At 33.4% G+C, this 14,820-nt stretch overlaps 1 protein-coding gene across 5 annotated transcripts in view; it reads right to left on the bottom strand.

Annotated features, from left to right (window-relative positions):
• LOC123309982 (kinesin light chain) overlaps positions 1–14,711 on the bottom strand; it is a 39,273-nt gene extending 24,562 nt beyond the window's left edge. For 2 of the 5 annotated variants that reach the window (XM_044893314.1, XM_044893316.1), the window contains exons 1-3: positions 14,525–14,710; positions 7,410–7,653; positions 6,585–6,801 (exon numbers count right to left, since the gene is read on the bottom strand). In XM_044893314.1, the coding sequence (XP_044749249.1) occupies positions 6,585–6,801; positions 7,410–7,438 (246 nt within the window). In that variant the 5' untranslated portion in view covers positions 7,439–7,653; positions 14,525–14,710. Of the gene's footprint in view, positions 1–6,584; positions 6,802–7,409; positions 7,654–14,524 lie in introns of all 5 variants that reach the window. The other 3 variants (XM_044893315.1, XM_044893312.1, XM_044893313.1) reach the window with 3 other exon arrangements.
• Positions 14,712–14,820: the final 109 nt, after the last annotated feature.

The following is a 14,820-nucleotide window of genomic DNA, read 5'->3' as shown; positions in this document are numbered from 1 at the left end:
GGAAAAGTATTATCTAGTGAAGTAAAATACTTTGCATCCCACATTATGTTCTCCTTACAGAATAAATTCCTGATTTACTTATTTTCAATAATGATTTTATGTCATTTTTTCATTATCTATTTTAAAATATTCTGCAATAGGTTATTCTTCATTCAATTTCTCAGTGCTCGTGAATTACAGTTGAAGAATGATTTCATTCCATCGGATACGCCAGAACCGGTACATATCGTAGTAGCGCATATCCCCAATCGACAATACATCCGATATTCTCCTGAAATTTGCCATCCCTGAGTATAGAGCTCTCCGAAACTGTTGACCGCGACAATGTCAATTTTCAATAATATCCTTTCCCATTCAATGTGCATTCAAGCTTCCGGTCGCAGCGTTCAATGAGAGCTGGGTCTGGTGTTTGGGGGCTCGTTCTAGGTTTTCCAGTTCATTAATTACCTGTGAAACGAAATATCAACTCCGAGAGCGCATTGTTGTAGCGTCCGAATATAAATACAGTTGAGAAGGTGAGGCTTTTTTTTCAACAGAAGGTAGAACTGGTCAAAATGAAGCGTTTTGCCAAAAATCACCTATACAAAACTCAAAATGACAAAAGTTGAAAAAAAAAATCAAAAATGATTACTGAAATAGATCCTAATACAACCCTAGACCGTTTGCCGAATTATCGCAAAGCAGTGGGAAAAAACTTATCTCCTGATTCGACCATGTGGTTTCGTTTGGCTCGTTCGATATTTACGTGATAATGAGAATGGAAACTTAGGATTGCAGAATTGTTGTCATTATTTTTTAGTAATAATTAATTACACGATTTTATGGAATGGCTCATTTCGATAACAACTTGTGTGACATAGGACACAAGTGTAAAAAATAGAAAAATTTTTCAAAATCTCATCAATAAAATTCGTCTGAATTATTCACGAATTTTTTCACAATGGGCATCACAATCTTCTCGTTCGAACATTCCAACAATCGTCGTAAAAAAGGGATGAAATGGGGAGACATCATAGCACTTTTTCAACATAACTATAATAATATAGCTAACTATATAAGCACTTTCAAGAAACTGCCTCTATTTTCTACATTTTTTTCCACCCTAAATTGCACGATACAACAATTATTATTTTTTCAAAAGTGACCTGATCTAATCCGATGGACTTGGTATTGAACGATTCATTGTACAGCCATATGTTTATGTTTTGTTTCATTTTTGCGATGCCGGAGTCACCTTCCACAGTCCTCTACTTGAAATTCAATGCAATTTTGCCGAACTTCTGGGGGTTGTATCTCAGCCATTTTGGATATTTTATTAAGACAATTTTTGGTTAAACGACTTATTTTTGATGAGTTCTACCTTCTGTCAAAAAAAAAGTCACCTTTGAAAACACCCTGTATAAGACGAATAGGTATCTATCAGATAGTTGGAAGAAATTTGGCTGTGTTCATTTCTCACCATAAATAATTTGAAAAGGTTTGGCTTGAATGAAGAGGTGATAGCCGAAATTGAAGCTTATTTTGGGGCAAAAAATAAATCGTTGTACAAAAAAGATATCGAAATGTTAGAGCGACGTTGGACTGATAGTATCACTCTAGAAGGAAACTACGTCGATGAATAAAATGATTTTTGCCGAGAAAATATAATGTTCTATTCATATTCGATCCCAAAGGTTTGTTATTTAAAATAATAAACTATAACAATCACATCATCATCATCCCGACAAACTTTCAATAATTCATTCGCCACCGGTTTATTTACACTAAATAACTAAATCACGTCCATTCCTTAATTGCCTCAACACAAGAACGAGATACCCTGCAGCAACCTGTTTTTTCATGCTCACATACCGTTTCGGCGTAGTTATGATGCATGCAAAATCTATCGGAATGGTATTTAATTTTAATTAGAGTTGAACATAAGACGTGCTCCCGTTTGATAATGACCGTGATCGCAGCAGTCCCACTTCCGTACGCTGTTCTCTGAAAAAAGTTCATACAGGCTGTTTTCAAATTAATGAGAAAGATTTCATGGGGTAGTCCTTCGACGAAAATCGAAGGCAGCTCTTCATATATTTTTTTAAACCCCTCAAACTGACTTATTTATGTTTAAGTAAAAAATTATTTTCATTGAATAGGGAAACTATGTGGAATCATTCAGAAGAATGAAATTTGACGAATAGTTAACCTTAATTGAAAATCTCTCTTACACTTTTTTTCATTTCCGAGATGCGATCCCGATGGGCTCGAAAAATAAACCTTTCCAATAATTCGAATTAAAGCTTTTTGATGTTTCTACATTTTTCAAAACAATTCATTTATTAATATGCAACTTTTTTGTATCCTTTCTTTGACTCCTAAAGTTGTCAGTTCGAATACAAATAAATAAATCAACACAATGAATATTCCACATAAATGCACAGACATCTTGTTGAAAGCATAAAGAAATTATGAGGAATTTTAAAGGTGAATAGCAGGTACAGCATTAATAAAGTAGAGTAAACTGAGTGTCGGGTTTCTTTAGAATATTTCAAAAAGCAACGGTAGGATTTTGCATCGAAATAAAATTCAATACCGAGTGATAAATAAAATATTAAGAAAATGCTGAGGACTATACTTAATCTTTGCGGTAGTGAGTGAGTAATTTTTTTTATTTACTCAGAATATAACAATTATATTATAAGATATCACCGATATCTTATTATGAGCAACCTGTTGACAATTGCGAAATACATGTATGGCGTTTCTTCTGATTTTTTTTCTTGTTCTTTCGCAAATGAACAAAAAATTTACAGAAATATTTATCGTGAGTATTTTTTACATAGAGTATATCCCATCCCTTGCCTACAAGTGAGGGGCTGGTCAGAATTCAGTACTATGGGATGCACAAAATAGAGCAATCAAATTGTTTTTACACTATTTTCTCTGCGATGCAGAGTTATCGAGTATAAACAAAATTCGACGACGAATATCAGTCATTCTTCGCTCGACTTTTAGAAAGATATTTGTAGGTTAATCCCGAGAGTTTGTATTGCGTTTTAGATTATTTCTTAATATAACCACAACGGAAAACATGTCACTATTACTGCTGATGAGATTTCCAGAAGCGCTCTTGTAACATGGTAATTAAAACATGAAGATAAGATGAACATGCCTATTAACTGAATGTTTTTCCCGAATACTTGGTCAGAGTCTTCTAACAAGCTTCCAAAAAAATTCGTCAAGCCGGATATGGCATTTTAACATCGATGCTTGGCTCCCATTGTTTTCCCAAAAATACAGAAACTATCGATCTGAAAAATACTACTCGGGTATAGAATGATATTTTGAGAGTTATTGTCCCTTTTTGATGTCATCTGGCGAACAGTTCCTGCGATGATGCAGAATATTTTTATAGGGTTAACTAGATCTATTCACGACAATCTGAAAGTCAAACATGCTTAAGATTTATTCGATCCGTATGCGTCTTTGTCAAAAGTTTCGCGCTTTGTCCAAACAAAGCTCCAAACAGAAGCCAAATCTCATAAATTGATTGAATTGAAAAATAAAAAAATTCTAGTTTCGAATCCAGGACCATACAGCTGTCAGAACCACGAAGTTTGTAATGAGGTGAATTGAAGAAAAATAAATACAAGTATTCCAAAGGGGCTATGGCGATGCTTTATAAACTGCAAAAGTCGGTGGTTGTTCGCAGTTTGAAGAAATAAATCTGTTTCGAGAAAAGCTAATGATCGACGAAAATTTCACAACCTATCGGAGGGGATATAAAACCAACAGTTTCATGGATCTTTTCAGTGAAGAACCTCGTACAAAAATATGTCAGTTCAAACTAAAATTGCCCTCGTACTCTCGTACATCAACAACCTTCACGAGACCATAGCGATCTCATCCGAAAGCAAAACGGGAACAAAGAATATTATTCTAAAGGTGAAGTGAACTAGTTCTCTAACTAGGTACAGGAGAAAGTTAGACGTGAAAGGCAACAGTTTTACGAACTGTCGATGCATTTTACATTATAAAGGGGAACATTCCATTATAATGGAGTTTTTTTCTTCCTACAATAACTTCTTGCCTATATCACAGGTGGTTTTGGAGTCTTCTTTCATGTAACTTCATCATATTATTATCATTTCCCACAGACACATTACTCATTGGCATGGAGTAGATTTAATAATTATAAAATAAGGAATACTATCCTTTATTCTCCCAGCATACGGAACATGAGAAATTAAAAAAAAAAAAATCCAGACATTGCTCCTTCGTTGAAAGTAATACACTATTTGTCAGAAGAATTTCTTTAGCATCTTTAGCTGGCTAAACTCAAGTGTAACTATATCTCATCGGCTAAAAATGTAGAAGGCTTGAGGGGCGTAAATTTTCTCTTCAGAGAATTTTCCAAAGAATTTTCTGTTGTTACAAACAGGCTTAACAAATAATCTAGAAAAAATATGATGAATAATGATACACTGATCAACAAAATAGTAGCTTTGTTTTCCCATAATAGGAAAACCTATGTTTTTATAATCTTTGTATGCAGGTGAGGTAAGAACGCACAGTAAATGCAAAGTCAGAATAAGCGCTTGTTCTTTCAATATTTATTAATTTCAACATGGTCAGTTTCAAAGAAAAAAAGACCTCGAAAAAGACACATTACAAAAAATAAAAACAAGAGCATTTTCACACTACGAAAATTTTTAATTCAATGATAAGTTCAAAGAACGACATTTATTTCGCGTTTTCAAATTATCCATTCACTTTCATAGAAGCAGAAATCCTGCTGCTGTAAGTTCACCAGCCTACTCCAATACAAACAGCAACATACATCAAGACAACAATCATAACTTGAAACAGCAAAGGCAAAATTTAAAATCGCTTAAAATGATGCCTCCATATGAAAATCTCTAACATCAAATTAGGTTAGGATAACCGATAGACAAGAAAACCACAAAGAACTTTCTTTCTTTTTTCTGACCTAATCACAGAAGAATCACCTATCGGTTTCCTAACCTAACTTGATGTTAGAGACTTTCATATGGAAGCATCCTTTTAAGCGATTTTAATTTTTGCCTTCGCTGTTTTAAGTTGTGATTGTTGTCTTGATGTATGTTGCTGTGTGCATTGGAGTAGGCTGGTGAACTTACAGTATAGGGATTGAGAGTTACCTTTGGAAACTCACGATGCTGTTGAAACACACCATGGTCAGGAATAGAATTTTCGTAGAATGGTACCATCCTTCTTTCGAATTTCAAATTGAATGTGAGTACTAACCATGGTTTTGACAAGTTTGATTGATATATATGAAAATTTTTGTGTAATTATAACCATTAACCATGGTTTTGACAAGTTTGATTGATATATATGAAAATTTTTGTGTAATTATTTTAGTCCCTGAAGGAGTTCAGAAACTGAACAAAAGCTTGGAAATGTCAAAAACGAATATGTAGAAGACCCAGTAATTTGACTTCTTTCCCGACATCTGATACCACATAAAATCCCAAAAATAGGGAATACTCCTTCTGACGAAAATTATGTATTTTTTATGGAATATCTTTGAAACGTAACATTTTGAAATAATTATTTCAACCGTTTCCCAAAAAAAAATTATTTTAAGCACTTAAAAATGAAAAATAAAAATGGGTATTTAAAATTTAAATCGTTTCATTTCAATTGCACAAGTTGGCAACATCGACTGAAATATGCCTTGATAATAAAGGACAACAAATACATTATCTTGATGAGATTAGACAAAGATGGCTGTCTATGAAGTCTGCGACGAACGAGGAAGGTCGTAAAATATTATGGGATTTTTATGGCCGGTTGCAGTTGAGGCTCGCCAGTAAGTAGGCGTCTATAAATGAACAGCTGTTATTTTATAAACAAGCTGATCGGACATTGTTCTATTTTTTTTTTCTGGTAGGCGCTGTTGCCAAATCGTAAACTTGAAACCAAGCGATTTAAATCCTAAAATCCCATCTTTCAAGAATGATTTTGAATAGTTTCCGCGGTGCATTTGAAAAAATCATGAATGAAACTCATAATTATTCAGTTTAAATGCATATGCAGTGAAAACCCAAATTGAGGAGAATTCCCAATTCAAAGAACTCTCAGAACTAAATTGGAAGCTATCTAGTGAATATTTCATCGTTTTGTCAAATAAAAGTATTCTCCATATTTTTTCGTATAATGCGGCGTTTTCTAGTAATTCGATAATTAAAAATTTGAAAGTATCTGTGAAACTTGAAAAATTGGGTACTTTGGCTGAATACAACTCTGTTCAAAAGATCCACAGATGTGTAGTGTCTCAGATTTAGCTGCTTATTTTGAAGGCAATTTGGTTTTTCCAAAGGTGGCACAGCTCAGTATGAAATCTCAAAATGGCTATATCTTTTCATCAGGGCCAAATGGTAAAAAAAAGTGTTTCTTTTTACCTGAAGAATCTACTATTAGAATATTTGTACGAGTCAAAGACTCACCCTGTATTGTTGAACCTCTCTCAAAACACAACGAATTGTTTCAACCAAAATATGTGAATTATAACTATTTCCAAATAGCCCCAATAAGATTGACCAAAAAAATGAACTCACCTGAGCTTCACCAAGGCCAAGTTCGATCATGTCAGCACTCTGCTGCACAAGAGATGCCCTCTCGCTCGCCAAGGGATCCGGGGCCTCGTGCAGACCATGTAGAAGACCGGTATGCTCCGAGCGTAGAGCCTCTAGTCCTTGGGCCACCGTTCTGACAGCGGTTACGATTTCGTCTTGCGTCATCGCAGTCATTTTACCGAGACTCTCTATTTTCTTACTGCAACAAAAGATGGAAGTTCGATTGAGGACATAGTCAAAGTGCGAGAACGGAAATCAGGCTTTCTTCACCCAAACGCACAGAAAATTTGGCATGTACCTACGCGCTGATAACAAACAAAAGCAAGGCTCAATAATTACGAAAATATATTTTTTGCGAGTTGCTCGATAGGCCAGTTGTCATTGATCCCATGTGAAAAACTCAGTTCGTCTCTAGAAAAAGTTAACATTTGAGTAACTGTAATTTGTAAATTGGTTTTAGGAATCACACTGCGATCTTAAGGTCTATTGTGCCTCTATCAGAGCTATTCACGCCGCTGCACCATCTGCAGCTCGTCCGCCAGTTCCTGAGTTCTACCATTCTTGTAGGAATTCGTTTCCTAATGGAACCGTTTTAATCACTGTTTCTATTTTCTGAATCAACCTGATACTACCAACTTTAACAGACAAAAATTAAAATTGAATGAGACGAAGAAGCCTAAACCAATATTCATTTATCACTTAACAATATCAAATTATATCATTTATCACATTTATCATTGAACCTTTTGAAGCATATAAAGCCTGGAAACATACACAAACACAAAAATAAATGTTGAAATAACTTACATCCTATATTCATTGATGGTTCTAGACATTTTCTCAAAAGTTATATCCAAAATCGAAGGCTTTTAAGCTTGATATAGTACATCACCAACAGCGAACGCGTACAAAAAGTAAAAAACTATATAGCTTTGTGTATCAATTTTTTATTCTACGATTCAACCACTTTATATCACAAAAAGGACGATGGCTTTCTCAATTCAGTGGAAAGCATTTAGAAGCTTGACCTTAAGTTAAATCTTGTTATTGTCTGAAATAAAAGAAGGAAATTAACATGATAAAATAATTTCAAATAAATAATAAATATGAGAAATAGTTTTTGATAATGAAAAATAAATAAATTTTGACCTACACAACAGACATGATTGCATGGGAAAATGAACGATACCAATACTACCTCACCATATGCATGATTTCATAGCAAGAATATGGAAATATTGCTTTAAAGTCATAAACTAAATTTTGAAATAAGTTTGCCTAATCAAAATGTGATTCATATATCTGATATCTTAATTTCTTTAGAGGTTTTATTTCAGCGACCTAAACCCTGTAGATGCTATGTTTTTGTTTGAAAACCTGTCACAACATGGAGTTTTAAAAGATGATATGTCTGGACTCGTGGGATGATATTTCCAACGAATTAGCTATTGGTGTTATTCTGACCATCATCCAAAGTCAGGATGAGTGTTTTGATTTATTTCATCGAAATGAAAGGAGCTAATCATCATAAATAATAAAGACAAAGAAATTCCTTTCTTGACCGATTAATTAAACCTTATATTCAAATAAGTGCAGAAAAAGTAAAGTATATTAATCTTTTCCCTGAATAAAAATTAAACTCATATCAAGACAAGAAGTATAATTCCAGATTTCAAGACAAGACAAGAAATTTTATGTCATGAAATATCTTGAACAGTGAAAACGCTGTATTATAACTTTCTGAAAAAAATTAAATATTTTAAGGAAACATATTGCCATTTATTGAATATATTTTTTGCCAGAAAATGTAAACTAATATAATTCATGATAATCTCGTTGAAACTTAATTGAAAATTAGGTTTGCGATTTTTCATTTTCAGGTTAATACTTGTTATATTCATGAAAACATGATATATTTGGCTTATTTATTACATAGTTTTGTTATTGCCGTTGGTAGAGGTGTCCACCTCAATTCAATAAAAAAAATTACAGGATTTGTTTATTTATTATGTATTTACTAAAACCGTAACGCCTACTTTGTGTCTATTGCTTATTGGTGACTATTCCTAGCCAGAATCGGAGCCAAATGGCTCAACACTCGAAATGTTTACTGAAGAGTCACTGCCTCTCATGGTAAAAATGGACTACTACTTTTAATAATCGAGAAGATAAAGAAAGGAGTGCAATTCAGTTCAAAGGAAGGGTGATGACGTAGAAGGTGGCAAAGTCAACTTTAAATGACAGTGGGGTAGCATAGACAATGGGTAGAGTTTTAAAAAAATATAATGTGAAATAAGTTCAACTTTTGTGTCGAAACTTTGTAATATAATGAATGCGTTACTGGAAGTGCTGGAGAGGCTTTCCAGAGTCGAATAAGTGAATGACCATTAAAATTAATAACATTGTTGCTAGCATTGTTGGTACATCAGAAAATGCACCTTGATACATTGAAGACGCGAAGCAAATTTTATAAGGATATCTACAATAATAGCACGAAAGTCATAAAAAAAGTTTTACCCGAAATTTTATAAGCCTGTTTATGAAAAGTTTGGACGTTCATATGAAGTTTTTCATCCTAAAATGAAAAATATATAGAAAAGGTTTGTTTGAAAAACACATTCTGCACGGTCTGAGGCGAGATACAAGATTGTGAAGGTTAACCAATTGCACAGTAAATTAATTAAGTCTTTCAATAGTGTACAAACATGATAGTCACATTAATTAAATCGTTTGTCGAGGGGAAATCATCGGGAGAAATTTCATTTATACTATCGATAGGAAGTTAATTTCCTCAGTTATCTTATCAAACTCGAGTTGGGTCACATTTAGCGTGTAACGATTTTCGATTTTCTTTAAAATTGGTATAAATAAGAATTTTACTGTCCATTTCCCTTTTTACTATTCCCACAGGAGGAAGAAATTATCATCTAAATGAGAAATTCAAACAATGAAGTTCTTCTATAAAAAATTGAATTGAGCATGTACATGAATTGATCACCGATTAATCCCCCTTTGATATCATACTGCTTTTGATTTAATATTCAAGTTTTATTTTGAGTTGATTCAAAAATTGTTTCAAGTATCGTATTTCACTCGAAATCGGGATGTTTTTTTGATTGGAAAATTATACTCAACACAAAAAACACTTTCGTCTCATAATAACTGACAATGAATTTTGAGAATCAACCACAAACTTCAATTATAGCCAATGTTTTCAAATTTCACCATAAACCAAATTCTATTCAAGAAACTCTTAATTTTTGTTACCAATTATACTGCAAATTCAACACAAATGTTACAATCAATAAAGTCTTCGAAAAATTCGAATGTTCACTATTCCAAAACCGAAATTGAAAAAAGACCAGCGCCAGTATCGAAGTCGTAGTTGATAAATAATTAGTTGTTGAGCTCATTGTAATATGATCTGAAAAGAATTATCAGGGTGGACATCTTTTGATTTATAATTCTAATCTGTCTGATTGTTCCTTTGTTTGAAATTTGGCAAAATTCCTTCCATAAATTTCATCACATTTTAGCTTTGAATTAAAATTGCTGTGTTCTGTGAGAATATGTGCATGAAGTTAATCCTCGTTTGTTTGTTTCAACAGAATATTAATAGAATTGATTAGCCAAATCGACCCTGAACAATACATAATACTTTCTCTACGTTACAAGATTCCGCAGAAAATCAATCATCGCGTGATTCGAAATAGTAAACCACATCTTCAATCTACCATGCCAATCATGAAAGTCTCAAATTATGCAATAAAATCAAAAATCCACGTCTAATACACCATTGAAATTCAAAATCTCCCAAAAACACAACAAAAAACAAATAAATTGATCACACAAACCCACAGAAACGACAATACAAACAAAAAGAAATGAACCGTTAAATCCGTATCTTGCCTTGAAATACTATCGACACCACGGGCGATAAACGAACGATAATATTTGAAAATTCGAAAACACTAGCAAAAAACGCATCTAATACCGCTAAAATTAAGGTTACATTCTGGTAATTCGCATTAAAAAATTAGGGAGTGCCGCGGGGATCCGACGCCAGTGCGAGACTGACGACGATGACGCATCGGCGTCGCGACGTCTGTGCTGCGCGCGCGCATGACGTCAAGGCGGATATTGACAGGTGCATGGACGGCTTAATTGGAGTCTTGTTGCGAAGGTTATTGAGACTATTAAGTTTGTTGACGCCGTTTTGTCATCAAACGGCGCATATTTTTTACAGGGTGTTTCAAGTGGCTGAGCTTATTGTACGTTCGAACAGAATCGCATCGATATATCAAAATAATGATACCATGAATCTCACAGTATGACAACTACAAATATTTCTATTTTCCCAACTGCAACCCTAATCAAACGATTGATTTTTTCAATATTTTTCGGACCATTTTTGTTGAGACATGTATTGATTTAAATGATCTAACTTATTATACCTAACATTCAAACATAGTTCAAGTTTCTGAATGGAGGTGTGAAAGATTATTACATTCGTAGTGTGGTAGTGGATATATGCTTTCAGACTTGGATAAAAAAAACTTGAATTAAATGAAAAAAATTCAGAGATATTCAAATAATTATTTTCGAAAAATTACCTATATGCTTCACAATGACTCACTTCTTAAAAGAGAAATGATTTAGACATCTACCTAGTATAGTCACAAAACATTTGCCTTTCCGGAAAATTAATGAAATGTTGTTTAAGTAAAGTAGGTTCCCGATCAAGATGTAGAACACAAACTAGACTCGAAATTAAAGACTCACATTACCCATTGAAAAGTTCTATAGAGTTTCTATAATCGTTAAAGGGATCAAATAAGAGAAGCTGGATTATTGAGCAGCACATCCCTATTCAGTTAAACCAATGGCTATCAATAATATAATCAATGGTTAAACTAACGACACCAAGAATTTCTATACTCCCATTAACAAGAAATCCTTCCTTCACCAAATAGAAAACCGAAGAATACACTTCCAGCTGATGTGTTTACGACAGAGTACAATATCCAGCTGTTCAATTTTTCAAAATAAGGATGAACAAGCTCCCACTTTCCGTTCAGGAAAGATGATATAAGTTTCCTCGTAAGTTTCCTTTTCCCCTAAAAGTGGAACGTGCAAATTTTCACTAATTGAAGAAATAATCAAGAGGTGCACTACCGAGTATACTACACAAAATACACAAAACGAGAATGGAGAATTTCAATTTCGAATATTCCTTCTGCCGATTTTAGTGTTCATTTCTTGGTTCATTTTTATTTCATTATTTTTGGAGGAAAATTCTTGAAATGGGTAATGTACAGGATGGGCAAAATTGGTGATACCTGAACTACAACTTTTTCGAGAGATACAGGAAAATGCATGGCACATTACGGTCGTCTTTTTTCGAGAAACTAATAATGCCATCAACTACATACCTATATCTTCTTTAGCTTTCGAGTTATAGGTCAAAATTTAAATTTCAACTTTGGTCATTATCGGCGTTTCTGGTTAAGCTAGGATGTTGAAATGAAAACATTATAGAACTTTTTTATAGCAATCCAGTGGCGTACTATGATTTTTTTCCAACAGGTATATTTGCTGAGCTATAACATGAAGATGTGTTTTTTCTGTAGTTCAAAATGATTCAGAAAGACAGAGGGCGATGTATCATACATTTCTGAAACGGTAAAAAATGGCGGTCATTTAAAACTACTGTCTCCATAAGAAAAGACACAACTTTATGTTATAGCTCAGCAAATAAACCTGTAGGAAAAAATCATAGTACGCCACCGGATTGCTATCAAAAAAGGGACTGTATAATGTTTTCATTTCAACATCCAAGCACAAACAGAAACGGACATAATGACCAAAGTTGAAATGGCCCAAATTTAAATTTTGGCCTATAACTCAAAAACAAAAGAAGATAGAGGAATGCAGTTGATGGCATTATTAGTTTCTCGAAAAAAGTCGACATGAATGGCGCAATCATTCTCCTCTATCTCGTTGGGTTAAAAAGTTGTAGTTTAGGTATCACCAATTTTGCCCACCCTGAACAGGTGAAAAGCCAATTTTTTTTTCCGCAAAAATGCGAAATTTTTTTTTTCCTTTCCGAATGTAATATGCATAGTTTAGTTGGCTTTTCCTACCACATTTTTCACGAAATATCTTTGAAAACCACAAATCTTTGGGATATCTGTAGCAGGCAAAAATGTGACTTAAATTTGAATAAGGTGTAATTCCTTCTTAAGAGCCCTTGAAAGAAAATAATCACACTGTGTGAAATTTCGGCCAGTTTCGACAATTTAGAATATTCCCAGAAACGTAATTATTGCTCGACCGTTTTGAATCGCACAAGGCAGTTAAACATGACATAAAAAATATGTACGATCGATATGATTTTCTCCGAAGGTTCCACTTTCTAAGGATCTAACACCCTATTCAATAAAGCACCTATAGTTAAAATGAGTCTAGCTGTCTAGGGTTTTTCAAAAACAGTAATTTTATTGGAGTTCTGAGTGAATTTTTGGAGTCCCTGTTAAGTATTTTGAATAGTTCTGGCAAGTCATTCAATCTAATGAAAAAAAAAAAATGAATTTCAGCTCAGTTCTCAAACTCCGAGGCTGTCCTCGACGATTTCATGGAATATTTCAACAGAGTTCCATCAAAAAAACCAAACTTTTCAAATTATAGGCCATTCTAGTCAGAAATTCGAAAAAAATACATTTCAAATACAGATGAAAAAAAATCAATCTCACTACAACAGTTCTGACTAGAACTCGAGTGCTAAGTAACCGAACTCCCATCACATTAATTTCTCTAATATATATTTTTGCCTATATTTGATATGCTTGTTTTTTGAATATCTTACTTTTTGGTGCTGATAAACTGATAATTTTTTGTTTTTTCAATAAAATTTAGTTCACTTATGTATTTTTTACATATGACAAAACCAAATACACACTCATGATTAAACGTAATTCTCTGAAGCATTGAATGGCTCAAATCTACCTCAGATTAGTAATAAGCTTGGACATAAGTATGTTTGTCAAATCAAATCAAAACAACCCTTCAGACCGAAAATATAGATTATTCTTTAAAATGAATAAAAAGTGATAGCCTCTCCAGAGACAGATAAAAATATTTAGGTAAGAAACAATTCTTTGGAGTTGAAAGGTGTAAAAACCATCAATTTCAAATGCAGTTTGGAACTGAATCACATATCAATATTAATTATCATAAATAATATGCATTAACACATATTCTCAATAGGAATTTGATGAGATAGGAGGGTGTACTGTATTAATGTAGAATGTTACAGAAATAAAGGTGCAAATTATTGATAATCCTTTGGGAGACAATTTTTTTTTTATTAGGTTCACAATTTGTCCTCGCATATGAACGCCAATGAGTATCTTCTAGTCCAAAAAAATCAAAGGCTGATTAATGACAGTACCTCTACATAGCCTTGATAACACCTGAGATGTAATCATTAATGAACATGATTTGAATAAATTTGACCGATGACAATTTTTTTAAATGGGGAGTTGAATTGAGTCATGAGAACACTCAAGAATCTTCAAAATTAGATTTGATGCAATCATGCGATCTACGATATATTTATATTATTCTGGCTGGAGGAATTCCACACAAGAGTAAGATTCTGCGACTGAGATAATTTGGTATATTAGTCATACTATATCAAAGTAGAGTTTGCCTCGATATTTGAACTTTATATATAGTGAAAAAAACGTTTGAGAACTCAACTAGATATATCCTCATACTTACAAAAGATACAATGTTTTCATCACTATTATTTAAATACCAAACAGTGAAAGATATCCTCAACATATAGCTTTTATGTGGGAAGAATCCGTGACCAAAAAAATTTCTAATATGGACGCTGAATATAAAAGGGAAATACTTACAAGTGTGTTAAAGACGGTATTCAATGCACTTATCAGGAAATGCTGACCAAACTGGTAGTTATTGAACCAACTGCAACATAAAACCTTCTTTCACACTGATTAGAGTAAAACGAATTTGAGATAGAATTAACCACTGTTGTCGTATGTAGACAGTAGACACTTTCAGCTGTCACTGATGACTGATGTCAAAATAAGCTGTTTCTGTCAAACTACAAAACATAGAATGTGGCAGGAATCCTTGAACACCACAGAAAAACAAGAATATATATTTTTTCGTGATGGTCAAAAGTTACTTA

The sequence above is a fragment of the Coccinella septempunctata genome, chromosome 3, assembly GCF_907165205.1.
Source record: "Coccinella septempunctata chromosome 3, icCocSept1.1, whole genome shotgun sequence".
NCBI lineage: Eukaryota > Metazoa > Arthropoda > Insecta > Coleoptera > Coccinellidae > Coccinella > Coccinella septempunctata.
The sequence above is the reverse complement of the archived record's forward strand: the minus strand, read 5'-3'. Positions and strand labels throughout refer to the sequence as shown.